General features: G+C 46.2%; 2 protein-coding genes across 2 annotated transcripts in view; both read left to right on the top strand.

Moving 5' to 3' along the window:
• Nucleotides 1-291: 291 nt before the first annotated feature.
• LOC310802606 (fatty acyl-CoA hydrolase precursor, medium chain-like) lies at nucleotides 292-9,739 on the top strand (the record flags this gene model as incomplete). Its single annotated transcript, XM_083667070.1, has 11 exons — nucleotides 292-387; nucleotides 610-743; nucleotides 2,594-2,747; nucleotides 3,933-4,037; nucleotides 4,349-4,450; nucleotides 4,957-5,097; nucleotides 5,577-5,657; nucleotides 6,563-6,704; nucleotides 7,928-8,077; nucleotides 8,658-8,730; nucleotides 9,565-9,739. The coding sequence occupies 11 exons, from the start codon at nucleotides 292-294 to the stop codon at nucleotides 9,737-9,739; spliced, it is 1,353 nt and encodes a 450-aa protein (XP_083523196.1).
• A 1,882-nt stretch (nucleotides 9,740-11,621) lies between these two features.
• kiaa0513 (KIAA0513) overlaps nucleotides 11,622-14,328 on the top strand; it is a 19,707-nt gene continuing 17,000 nt past the window's right edge. The window contains exon 1 of the mRNA XM_083666967.1: nucleotides 11,622-11,709. The gene's annotated coding sequence lies outside the window, so the exon portion shown is untranslated. The remainder of the gene's footprint in view (nucleotides 11,710-14,328) is intronic.

The following is a 14,328-nucleotide window of genomic DNA, read 5'->3' as shown; positions in this document are numbered from 1 at the left end:
TTCGTTAACCCCTGTTTGTGTGTGTGTGTGTGTGTGTGTGTGTGTGTGTGTGTGTATGTGTGTGTGTGTGTGTGTGTGTTTCTCTCTCTCTCTCTCTCCTTCTCTCTCTCTCCTCTCTCTCTCTCTCTCTCTCTCTCTCTCTCTCTCTCTCTCTCTCTCTCTCTCTCTCTCTCTCTCTCTCTCTCTCTCTCTCTCTCTCTCTCTCCTTCTCTCTCTCCTTCTCTCTCTCTCTCCTTCTCTCTCTCTAGGTGTATTCAGGATCCATCCATTGCTTTAATGATATCAGAATCCATGAACATTGAATACACCCCAACCGAGGTGTCTGAAGACTGCCTGTACCTGAACGTCTACACTCCTCAAGAGACGGCAGCAGGAGAGAAGCTACCTGTAAGCTCCTACTGCTAATAGACTCATCCAGTCTGATAGTAGCTATTTGATTAAGAAACCTTTTCTTTTTTAATGCTTTTATGAAACGTCCCTAAGCAAACAGGGTCGGTTAATGATCCATTGTTAATGATTATGGAGGGGTGAACACACTTCATGAATGCAAAATGGCGCTCCTGATTTGGGAGGTCATCTGAACAAGAGGCTACTGTGCTGGTTGCCTAGGTGATGGTGTGGATCCACGGAGGAGGCCTGTCAATGGGCGGGGCATCGCAGTATGACGGGTCAGCGCTGGCAGCCTATCAGAACATAGTGGTGGTGACCATCCAGTACCGCCTCGGGATCCTGGGGTTTCTGAGGTAGATCACATTTGACTATCTGTTCTGTCTATATCTAACCATACATTGTAGGGAGGTAGATCACATTTGACTATCTACTCTGTCTCTATCTAACCATACGTTGTCGGGAGGTAGATGCAAAGTGGGATCCTCAGGACGACCCGACTTTAAACCCTTAACCTTAAAGGTCCAATCCTTAATTCAAACCACAACAAAGCGGCTCTCCGCCACGCAGCAGCTAAGAGATGGAACCACTCTCACTTTCGTAGACCAACCTTTTTTTCTCCATATGTTACCGTTTCTATTGACTATATATTGTATAGTCAACTATATATAATTGACTTGACTATATACTTGACTATATATTGATAGTATGGATCCACCAATACCACCTTTTCACTGCCGATACCGATTCTGAGGACTGAACTTTGGGCAGCAGTTCCCAAACTCAGGTCACCTGATTTTAGATTGGGGTCCCCTGAGAAAATCAAACTAACCTGTATGATTTGATAAATGAGACACACACATTTTTATTTTATATTAAGACTATGCACCTGCTATTGCACCTGTATCCTATATTGCAGTGTTTTAACCAATTAGAGCATATTTTAGGCGATTAGAATATACTTCGAAGTTATTATTATGTGTTGGCATAGCTAGCAGTCAAGGTGTTGGGGTCACAGTAAATTATAGATTGGATTTGGATTTGACAAAAAGGTTTGGGAATCCCTGACTTAAGAGTATCGGCCGAGACCGAGTTCTGATCCGATAAAAGGCTATATTTTTCTTGTTCTTTTTTAAACAGCTGTAGACGACCTCGGTGTGTGGATGCGCTGTGCTTGGCGTCACTCTTCTAATTCCAGAGGAATTAGAAGAGTGAAACACACACGTGTTTGTTTTTACGACAGTTTGCGTCGTGGCATCAGATCGGTAAAAAAGCATTCCCTATTTCTGATTCCCGATCCAGCATTTTAGGCTAATATAGGCCCGATACCGATGCTCAATATCGGATCAGTGCATCTCTCGTAGATAGGTACGGGATTCTCCCCAAAGACACTGGCACTGCGCCACCTTGTCCATTTGGCTCCACCATGGATGTAAACATTTCCCAGCAAATGAAACTGATATTTAATAATGTTATCTAGAGTAATTATCTTTGATCGCCAATGACATCTTTGTTAAAAGCGGAAGCGAAAGTTAAAGTATATTCCTCAGCGTTTTTGCTGTATTTCTAGCGCAGTTTTCCATAAATAAACGTGAGTTGGTTTTGATAATGCAATTCTGCGCCGCTTTGTTAAAAAATCCTCGGGAGAACTTAACCATAACCATGACTGTTTTAAACTTTAACTTCAACGGGGTGACGTCAGAGTCGGGCTGTCCAAATGATCCCGGTTAGGCATTTTTTTAGGCATCCTAATTGCCGGGGGCGTCCTAATCAGCGTCAATCAAAAGGGTCAGCGTGCGTTTAGGCTGTCAAACACATTAACGGATCTCTATTACGGAGGCGGGTGCCGTGTAGTTCCGTCCATTGTGGTGTTGTCTTGCTGTGATCTGACGGATCATATCAGGACAGCCTCTGTAGCTTGCAGGGCGTGGATGTCATGAGCAGTCCTCGGCCAATACTTGAAGGTGCGCGTCATTCACCTTGGAGTTGGTACCTTTGAGACTATTCCATTGCAAACTAAATCAAGCACAGATGTCTATGTATTTGATTTGCTGTATGTTTTTTTGACCCAAGTCTGGATTTCAAAACATTGCATCTTGTGTGTGTGTGTGTGTGTGTGTGTGTGTGTGTGTGTGTGTGTGTGTGTGTGTGTGTGTGTGTGTGTGTGTGTGTGTGTGCGTGCGCGTGCGCGTGCTTGTGTTGCCAGTACTGGAGATGAGCATGCCCAGGGTAACTGGGGGTTCCTAGACCAGATCTTTGCGTTGAAGTGGGTACAGGAGAACGTGGAGAGCTTCGGAGGAGACCCCCAATCTGTCACCATCGCTGGGGAGTCCGCAGGGGGCATCAGCGCCTCCATGCTGGTAATAACAATACGCTTCAATGGTGATCTTCGTCAGGTCAAAGGTCAAATTGGTTTGACCTGACTAAGTTCCTCCTCTGATTGGACCATCTTGGCAGGGAGGAGTATTATACTGTAGTATGGAGGTGTATCCTGTACATTCATGACATTTAGCAGACGCCTTTATCCAAAGCGACTTACAACAAATACATTTGTTTAGGTAAGTGAATCATTTATCCATCAGTCATCATAAGACAAAGTAATCAATGCTAGGCCATAGGCAGTCACAATGCTAATTTTATTTTTTTATTTTTTTATTTATTAACAGGAGATAAACTTGTACAGGGGAGTAGTGGGGATGAAGAGGTCTTTAGGAGGGACCGTTAAGATGTAGCCTGAAGAGATGGTAGTGACTCTGATTGGTAGTGACTCTGATTGGTAGTGACTCTGATTGGTATTGACTCTGATTGGTAGTGACTCTGATTGGTAGTGACTGATTGGTAGTGACTCTGATTGGTAGTGACTCTGATTGGTAGTGACTCTGATTGGTAGTGACTCTGATTGGTAGTGACTCTGATTGGTAGTGACTCTGATTGGTATTGACTCTGATTGGTAGTGACTCTGATTGGTAGTGACTCTGATTGGTAGTGACTCTGATTGGTAGTGACTCTGATTGGTAGTGACTCTGATTGGTATTGACTCTGATTGGTAGTGACTCTGATTGGTAGTGACTCTGATTGGTAGTGACTCTGATTGGTATTGACTCTGATTGGTAGTGACTCTGATTGGTAGTGACTCTGATTGGTAGTGACTCTGATTGGTAGTGACTCTGATTGGTAGTGACTCTGCAGTCACCCAGGTGCATTGTGATGTGTGACTGAGTCCAGTATGCCATCCTCTAGATGGGAAAGGGAGGCCCAGTGCAGAGCCATATACAACTACCTATGTATCCACCAAGGCATTAGATCAGGGGAGGCTGGTGGAGGTAGAAATCGGAGGATGGGCTCATGCCTCATGTAATGCATGGAATGGAATGAGGAATGGTATCAAACACGTATGGAATGAGGAATGCGTGTTTGATACCATTCCTCATTCCATTACATGCATTACAACGAGCCCATCCTCCGATTTCTACCTCCACCAGCCTCCCCTGCATTAGATAGTTGAAATTGTTGTTTAAGTACTGTCTTTGTTTCCTGCCTGACAGACCCTGTCTCCGTTAGCCAAAGGACTGTTTCACAGAGCCATCTTCCAGAGTGGAGTGGCAACACTTGGGTCTTACACTACAAAGGAGCCTCTTATCAGTGCTAAGGTACTGTATCGTATCTGTCTCTACACATGTTCCAACCAGGGGAGGCTGGTGGCGGTAGAAATCAGAGGACGGGCTCATTGTAATGCTTGGATTGGAATGAGGAACGGTTTGACACCAATTAAGTTTGATTAAGATTATTTATTCATCCATCCATCCATCCTCCATCTATCCATCCCTCTATCCATCCCTCCATCCAACTTTTCCTCCATCCCCCCCATCCTTCCATCCCTCTCACCCTCCCTCCACCCCTACCTCCATCCCTCCCTCCCATCCCTCCCTCCCTCCCTCCCTCCACACCTCTATATGTCCAGGTGGTGGCTGAGCTAGCAGGCTGCGACCACAGCACAACGGAGCTGCTGGTGAAGTGTATGAGGGAGAGCACAGAGGAGAAGCTGGTGAACACCACCAAGAAGGTAAACCTTCAGTTCTGAGGCAAAAATACACAGTTATTACAAATCCATACCAAAAAGATGATTTACATCAGTGGAGGCTGCTGGAGGTAGAAATCGGAGGACGGGCTCATTGTAATACATGGAACGAGGAATGGGGAATGGTATCAAACACACGTGAAATTTAATCAGTTACCATGTTTGACATGCTTGGGCTACAGATGGCGGTTTCTCTCTATGAATGAGGTGTAGTACCGTATGTTTAAATGTGTCGCTTACTGAATAAATGTTACTAAACAGTAGGCTCTAAACAGTATGTAGTATGGTTAGTATGTAGTAGATGCTTTTAGTGAACGGTGGGCAGTATGAGTTTTCGGACATGGCCCTTAAAAGCTGACTATCAAGACTGTTGTGCCAGTAATCACCACAAGGTGGCAGGCTAGGATTATTTTCAATTGTCTTCAACCGCTGAGCCAACACTGGCTGGCACAGTACAGAAGCCACAATGAGCCACTGCTGTTGCCTCCCAGATGAAGATATTCCTGGGGGCGACCGTGGACGGTGTGTTTCTGACAGACCTGGCCGAGGAGCTTCTGAAGAAGAAGGACGTCCCGAAGGTCCCTGTTCTCATGGGGGTCACCAACCATGAGTTTGGGTGGATACTCGCTCAGGTAAATTCACTCAATATCACCAGGGCCCAGTATTTCAAAAATGTTCAATCTGGATCAGAATGATTTATTGCTATCCAGGATCAGATCGAGCTTGCTGGTTTCCCCCCTATACTGCTCAAAATCTGATAGATCTGCCCGATATCCATCTGATCATGGATGACAGAAAATAATCTGTATCATTCTGATCCAGATTCAAAGTTTTGAAATACTAATATTCCGAAACACACATCCATGTATCTGTTTTCGTAATCTCTTAAATCTCTCTCTGTCAGTACAGAGTGTCAGTGGGAACTGCAATGTAGTGTCTGATAGTCGTGATGTTGCAGGTCTTCAGTGAAATCAATGTTGTTTTCCAACATCTTGGTTTTGGCTCTGATATCTACTGTTTGTTCTCATGTGTATGTGTTTGTTTGTGTGTTTGTTTGTATGTGTGTGTGTGTGTGTGTGTGTGTGTGTGTGTTTGTGTGTGTGTGTAACAGGCCTTTTCCCCGCCGGGTTGGCAGGACGGCATGGACAGACAGGCAGTGTTAGCAGTGATGAAAATGTTCAACCCTGCTGGGGTGAGGTCTTCTTGTCTTCCTCATCCTCCTCATCCCCTTCATCCCTACACATGAAGTTGCTCTATACCAGGATGATCAACAACATTGTAATAGTGTTATGACGGTGATATAATCGTGTTATGCAATGGTAGGGGCTAGTGGCTCAGGGCTATGGGCTAGGGGCTCTGGGCTAGGGCCTAGCGGCTAGGAGCTAGTGGCTCAGGGCTACAGGCTAAGGGCTCAGGGCTAGTTGCTAGGGGCTGGAGGCTTGGGGCTAGTTGCTAGGGGCTGGAGGCTTGGGGCTAGTTGCTAGGGGCTCTGGGCTAGGGCCTAGCGGCTAGGAGCTAGTGGCTCAGGGCTACGGGCTAAGGGCTCAGGGCTAGTCTCTGTGCTCGGGCTAGTTGCTAGGGGCTAGGGGCTGGAGGCTTGGGGCTAGGGGCTGGTGATTAGCGGGCTAGGGGCTAGGGGCTCTGGGCTAGTCTCTGTGCTCGGGCTAGTTGCTAGGGGCTGGAGGCTTGGGGCTAGGGGCTGGAGGCTAGAGGCTAGGAGTTCAGGGCTAGTCTCTGTGCTCAGGCTAGGGGCTGGAGGCTAGGGGCTGGGGTCTAGGCTAGGGGTTCAGGGCTAGTCTCTGCTCAGGCTAGGGGCTGGAGGCTAGGGGCTGGGGTCTAGGCTAGGGGTTCAGGGCTAGTCTCTGCTCAGGCTCGGGGCTGGAGTCTAGGGGCTAAGGGTGGGGGCTGGAGGCTAGGGGCTGGAGGCTAGGGACTAGGGGTGGGGGCTAGGGACTAGGGGTGGGGGCTGGGGGCTAGAGGCTAGGGGGCTAGGGACTAGGGGCTAGGGGCTAGGGGCTGGGGAGTAGGGGCTAGGGACTGATAACCTGATTTGGTTGTGTCGTGTGGCTCAATCTGTTTCCTCTATTTCTGTTTCAGGCCACCGGAGCCAACCAGCTGGTGTCAGAGGAATACCTGAAGGACGCCAAGACGCCCGAGGATGTGAGAGACGCCTTCACCGAGATCCTGGGGGACATCTTCATGGTTCTACCAGTCATTAAAGTGGCGGCGTACCACAGAGGTGAGTCCCAAATAGCACCATATTTTAGACGGTGGATAACAATTGTATTCAGTTTGTATTTTTGTGGCTCTGGGCCCATATTACAGAACAAATTCCTAACTGCTATTCCGGTCTTAACTCAAAAGTCAAAGACAGGATAAGTCCTATTTTGGCATTACAGTTATATAATACCCACCCTGGTCCCAACCAAGGGAAATAACTATAGTTTATTAATACCATTATATTGTAAGACACCATATAGAATAGAATTTAATCAAACATTATTGTTCAAACTATAAACTAACTTTATTGTCCAACTGAACCTGGCAAATTGTCACACATGATGCCATAGGCTCATGGCAGTCACTATCCGGCCAGGCTGCAAAGGACAGAAGTGCAGATGTGTGGTTCAATCACAACTGTGTGGTTTAACTACTTATTCTAACTTATTCTAACTTATTCTAACTCTAGCCTTTCTCCTCACCTCACCTCAAACCTCCAGTGTTACCCTAGACCTCGATTAAGGACAATCATTTGCTCAAAAGCTTTGACATAATTTCGCTACGTTTGTCCTTTGCAGCATGGCCATCTAGTGAATCCCTGGATTGTTGACTCACTATAGTATAATGTACACTTACCGGCCACTTTATTAGGTACACCTTGCTAGTACTGGGTTGGACCCCTTTTGTAGCCCATCTGCTTCAAGGTTGGACGTGTTGTGCGTTCAGAGATGGTCTTCTGCATACCTTGGTTGTATCGAGTGGTTATTTGAGTTATTGTTGCCTTTCTATCATCTCGAACCAGTCTGGCCATTCTCCTCTGACCTCTGGCATCAACAAGGCATTTTTGCCCAGAGAACTGCCGCTCACTGGATATTTTCTCTTTTTTGGACCATTCTCTGTAAACCCTAGAGATGGTTGTGCATGAAAATCCCAGTAGATCAGCAGTTTCTGAAATACTCAGACCAGCCCGCCTGGCACCAACAACCATGCCACGTTCAAAGTCACTTAAATCACCTTTCTTCCCCATTCTGATGCTCAGTTTGAACTTCAGCAGGTCGTCTTGACCATGTCTACATGCCTAAATGCATTGAGTTGCTGCCCTGTGATTGGCTGATTAGATATGTGTGTTACTGAGCAGGTGTACCTAATAAAGTGGCCGGTGAGTGTCTATATATATTATATAATAATAACTCAACTGGATTGTTGACTCACTATAGTATCATGTATGTTGTGTGTTTGTAGATGCAGGAGCCCCCGTGTACATGTATGAGTTCCAGCACCGGCCGGAGGTCCACAAGCTGACCCGACCCAGCTTTGTCAAGTCGGACCACAGTGACGACATCGGCTTCATGTTCGGCGGATGCTTCTGGGACGGACATATAAAGATCAAAGGTGGAGCAGTCATAAGATGTGTGTTGCTCAGGGGAGGCCGGTGGAGGTAGAAATCGGAGGACGGGCTCACTGTAATGCATGGAATGGTATCAAATGCCGTCCTCCGATTTCCACCTCCACCCCCGGTGTTGTTACCATTTGTGGCTAAATGTGTCGTTCATGTCACAAAAAATATGAACATAAATGTAGGTTTGATAAGTAAAACTGTAGAACGAGGGGATTATTGTCAACATTATCAGTCTACGTGGTACTGAGATGCAGTCCTTTAAGGCAGTACCAGCTGTGAGCTAAAGCTGTCTGTCTCACACTCAGGGGAGGCCGGTGGAGGTAGAAATCGGAGGACGGGCTCATTGTAATGCATGGAACGGAATGAGGAATGGTATCAAACACGTGTGCATGCATTACAATGAGCCCGTCCTCCGATTTCTACCTCCACCGGCCTTCCCTTGCTCACACTGTGTCTCTATCTGTCTCTTTCATGGTTGTCAATCACTGCAGATTCATTCTTTTTGTGAGGATCATATTGATTCTAAAACAAGGTAATCCCAGATTCTAACGATTCCCTTTGCGACCCCGACAGGTGTAACCTCTGAGGAGGAGCAGCAGTTGTGTAAGACAATGATGGCCTACTGGGCCAACTTTGTTCGTACAGGGTACGTACTCCCATACACACAGTCCAGCAGCTGGAGGCCGGTGGAGGTGGAAATCAGAGGACGGGCTCATCGTAATGCATGGAATGGAGTGAGGAATGGTATCAAACCCGTCCTCCGATTTCTACCTACACCAGCCTCTACTGCTGTCAACCATATGACTCGATATTGATTCCAACTCCTATCTTGTGTCATCTGTCATCTGTCGTCTGTCGTCTGTGGTGTTTTCACAGTGGTTGCTAAGGCTCTTACCAGCTTACGTCCTTGTTACCGCCCTCTGTCAGTGGCACACGGTGTGTGTGAGTCAGTAATGAATGTTTAGTGCTTTGCTTCTCACATTCTTCCACCCAAAAGCCCTGTAGGGGACAATAAAGATGGAGTCTAATCAACACCTATTACAATGGCCATCTCAGCCAATGGCCTGTTACTGTAATTACTCATGACTCATTAGAAGCATGTGAAGCAGCAGTGTATCGGAAGCTGGGAAGTGGTCACTCATCTTTTTTCTGTATAAAATGTTTTCTTCTAGTTTTCAATAATGAAGGGATCGCTAAATCCCCAATTCACACTACTGAGCCGAACCAAACCGGGCTGAGCTGAGCTGGGCTGGGCTGGGCTGGGCTGGGCTGAGTTGGGCTGAGCTGAGCTGGGCTGGGCTGAGCTGGGCTGAGCTGGGCTGGCCTGGCCTGGTTATGCATCCACCATAGTTGCTGTGACGACGCTGGGGGAAGGGCATTGTGAAAGGACAATATCCCAGCCAGCACAGGATGGTTCGGGTCGGGCCTGTAGTGTGTAGAGCCACTAACTGTGATTTGATATGAGCTCTCCTCTCTCCAGCTCGCCCAATGGCGCCGGTCTGGTGCCGTGGCCGCTGTTCGACCAGAGGGAGGAGTACCTGGAGCTGGACCTGAAGCAGACGGTGGCTCAGAGCCTGAAGAAGGACAAGGTGCATTTCCTGACCGTCACCCTGCCCCAGAAAATGGCTAGCTTGGCAGCTAGCGCTGGGAACTAGCCTAGTTGTAATTAGGGGGGGGGACTGAGTTTGTTTAGATGAAAACCATTTTGATGTTTAACCTTGTTTTTTAGTCTAATGCCATGTGATTTTACATTGGTGAATTCCGATGAATATACTGTAGTGAATTATCTTGAATCCCACCCCTTTCTGTGCCTCCAGTCTAAATGCCACAAGAGTCAATTCAGGAGTGTCAATTGGTATAGTTACACTAGTCTATTAAACATACCTGCAAACATGAGTAGCTGTCTTTCTGTGTGTTTATTATTGAAAACATAAGTGCTTTGGTTATGAAATACAAGGATCCTACTGCGTCATATATTGCCTGGGTCGGGGAGGACGACGAAGAGGACGGAACCTGGTTTCACATCATCATGTCATCATGTTCATATTGGTGCACGGTAAGGGAGGCTGGTGGAGGCAGAAATCGGAGGACGGGCTCATTGTATTGCAGTGAACCCGTCCTCCGATTTCTACCTCCACCAGCCTCCCCTGATGTGGTGAGGGGGAGTACAATACGGTCGTATAACATCTTCTAGATTGTACTTGTGTCAGTTTCACACTGCGGTCTCGGCTCTGTGACTTGGCTCTGTGATGAGGGGCTTTGCAGAGAAGCCATCCAGCACAGCTCCTGGAACAGCAAACCACACTGTGAAGGTGCGTTTCCTGCTAAAGCAACAATGCTTGATTCAGTCACCACCTCAAAGCTGAGGGTGGCCATATTCTCAACTGAGGACGCGTCAGTTGCATGAACTTAGTTAAGACTGGTCTATGGGCCTAGAATTGGTCTCATCTGTAAGTTGAGCCTAATTTTAAGGCTAGATTTGATCTAAGGCCTGCGTTGCCATGGCAACAGCTGACTAGTCACGCAGAAATAACTGTCTAACCGTTAACAGTGGCTTCAGATTGAATTTTAATTATGTAAGGGACATAAACAAAAGACAAAATCAAGTATGTCCACGTAAATATGCTTCCATTTTTTTTATTTGAAACCTTTTATTTGCAACCCAGTTTGCCTCTTGAAATCTAAATAGGATAATTTAGTTTAGAAAACAATAGCTAGTTAATCTGATATGTTATATATTTACACTTTTATGAAATAATTTGCCAGCTCCGATTATTGATTGATTGATTGATTGCTTTGTTTTTTTAAACACAGGCACAGGCAGAGCACGTGTCCCAGAGGACAACACAAGAGTGTGTGAAACACTTCCTTCCTCTGTGGTGTGCATGGGTTGTTGTCTTTATGTGTGACTGTGTCTCTGTTAGAAAGCCTTGATCGATTATCAACGACAATAAAAAAAATAATGAAAGTGCTTGGAAGTCAATGTGAATGATCACAGTTCATTGATTATCATTTCACAGTAATACATCATGTTGCCTGCAGTAGGTTTGGGGGGCGGGGGGGGGGGGGGTCAGGACATGGCTTAGTTAAGGATGCATGGAGAGGATTAGATCTAGGAACGCTATCAATACGGTTTTGGTAAGGAACAAAGCATAGAACGCCGAAATATTGAGAAAGGTAAGTAGGTGAATAGAGTGTGATATTCTCAACGGTATGGAACACGACTCCTCCAGTCCTCTCCTCCGTCCTCCACTCGCGTCCTACTCAAAACGAAGATCTAGGTTCCTCCCCGTACATAATCTCCTCCAATGCTGTTTGAGGACTGGAGAGGACACGATGAGTCGTGTTCCATACCATTGAGAAAAGACGTGTGTCTTCCTATGCCCGTGTGCCCCCCCCCCCTCTCCCCCCCCCTCTCCCCCGCTTATTCACGTCATTGGATTCCCCACACTTGATATTCATATCCGACTGCGCATGCGTGACTCTGGCTTCAGTAGCGAGCAGCAAAAGCTCCCGACGACTTCAGGGAAGACCAACCCCCCCATCTACCACCTACCTACCAACCCCCCCCCATCTACCACCTACCACCTGCCTGCCTGCCTGCCCGCCTGCCCGGGACGTTCACGTACGTACACAGCTGTCATTTGTTATACCAGGAAATGTTCAACGACACTATTTTATGTGCTCGTATTGTAAGTAAACGACTTGATCACTTTGTAGCCTCTGATGTGTCATATCTAATTCAGTTTATAATAATGGCATGCTATATTGTTATTTCGATTTGGTACAGTAATGCTGCGCATGTGTCATTCATAGGCTTGTTGTTTTGATGTTCGTGTTTGTGGATGACGCTCTGGTGCTTTAGTCAGATGACGTGGGGGACCCCGATCTCTTCAGAAAACAGCCATGACAAGGAAACGTCCCAGCGACAGGGTTACCGTGTCTATTCAACGTTATTTCCTGAAAATAGGTTGTCAAGCGGGCAGAAGTGGCTGTTCACGAACAATGTGTCGTCTTGAACGCTGGAAGATACGAAGTAGCTCTTGCTTAGCAGTGCAGCCCCGCTTCTTCGGTGCCACAACGTTGCTCTTGAGCAGCAGCCTATCATATCATGGGAACGGTGTACCCTCCTCCACAGCTGTCCGTTTCTCACATGCTGTGCCAGTCTGTCCTACCAGCCTACCAGCCTACCAGCCTATCAGCCTATCAGCCCCGTCGCACCTCGCCGATCGCATCTTTGACACCTGGCAAGCTTGTACAAGGTGTTGTCGTCACTGCATCAGAGTATCTAACATGACACATTATTAGTACAGGTCAAACATGATACATTAGTACAGGTCTAACATGATACATTATTAGTACAGGTCAAACATGATACATTATTAGTACAGGTCTAACATGATACATTATTAGTACAGGTCTAACATGATACATTATTAGTACAGGTCAAACATGATACATTATTAGTACAGGTCTAACATGATACATTATTAGTACAGGTCTAACATGATACATTATTAGTACAGGTCTAACATGACACATTAGTACAGGTCTAACACGACACATTATTAGTACATCGTCTAACATGATACATTAGTATAGGCCTAACACGACACATTATTAGTACAGGTCTAACATGACGCATTAGTTATGATTATTATTCTATTAAGCTCTGGTAGACACGTTTTTTTTTTCTTTAATCAGCTTTGAAAAAAATAGAATTTGAGTTGTATTCGATAGCATTGGTAGACCAGTGGACAAGGTTGCAGAAATGGTCAGGAGACCGCAGCAATATAACATGCAAGATATGGGACACTCTTTTCTTGTCACATCGAGATAATGTATGTTTTTTTAACAAAATTATGCATTGCTTTCACTATCTATTGCTATCACTAACCGTGCACTAACCAACTGTACCCCTTGGTTGATGTTGGTTGTTTTTACCGCAGTGGTTATATTTGGACCAGGCAACGGCTTAATGACTGATTGTAGCGGTTTAGTTTGGCACAGTTTCGGGCCCGGCCTCTCTGTCTTGCGTTCTATCTGTTTCGAGCACATTGAAGAGAACTTCCTCTTGGTTTGTAGAAGGTCGTTGACGTTCACAGTGACTCTCTCCTCGGTGGTTCTTGCTGTGTAGTTGGAGGCTTCTGTCCTCGGAAATAATCGTATCTGTTGTTGTGTCGCCACGGCTACAGTCGGCCTGACAATGTTGGATCGAGGTCGGTTTGGCCTCAAATTGAAATCTTTGCGAAGCTCTTTGATTCCTCTGAAGGCTCTCGCTATAGCGCTTCTTTTGGAAAGAGATAATAATAATAATAATAATAATAATAATAATAATAATAATAATAATAATAATAATACTTTTATTTTGTATAGTGCTTTTCTCAGTACTCAAAGACACTACATGTCATGGAGAGAACAATAATAATAGATAAATTAAAAAGGAAAACAAAAGCACAGTCAGTAAAACAACAATAAAATAAATAGTAGTAAAAATCTCCCACTGCCCCAGTTTCTAGAGTCCTGCCTATGCTTGACTCTTAACAACAGTGGCAGCTTTTTTGGTGTTTGCCTCAGCGAAAGGTTGTTTTTCTAGTTGGATGGTGTTACAGGCAAACAAGCAGGCAGCTGCGTGGGAAGCGACTGCTTTGCAAAGAAAGCTAAAACAGGTATTTGCCAAGACCTTTTACCTGCCAAGTAGCTTAGCTTATCTTGCATCTTGCATGAGGCTTTAGCTGCGGTTCCACTTGAATTCTAAGAACTAGACCCGACCGTGTCATAGAGCGGGAAAGGGTCGGAGAGTTCTAGAACAGTTGTAGAAGCCAACCGTAGTGGCCAGCCGGAACTGAACAAGATTCCACACACTTCCCCTATCTGTCATCAGCCTCTTCTCTCCTGTCACACCACCAGCCCAGCGTGGAATGGGATGTTATGCAGACAGTTCAACTCTGTGTGAAGTTCATGTCCTTGAGGCCTGGAGGAGGGAGGCTGGGGGAGGCTGGGGAGAGGCTGAGAGAGGCTGGGAGAGGCAGGCTGGTGGAGGCATTACAATGAGCCCGTCCTCCGATTTCTACCTCACCAGCCTCCCTTCCTCCGGGTAGGAACATTCCGACTGCAGGGTTCCTCTCTGCCTGTCAGATATCTGTTTCCTCAGGGCATGACGGGGAATTCTTAGAAAGGGCTTCAGGAAGTGTTGGAGGTGATGAGTTGTTTACCTGGATGTTTACCTGGATGTAGCTTGGTA

This window comes from Argentina silus (genome assembly GCF_951799395.1).
Source record: "Argentina silus genome assembly, chromosome: 3".
Taxonomy (NCBI): Eukaryota; Metazoa; Chordata; class Actinopteri; order Argentiniformes; family Argentinidae; genus Argentina; species Argentina silus.
This window is presented reverse-complemented; position numbering and strand designations above follow the sequence as displayed.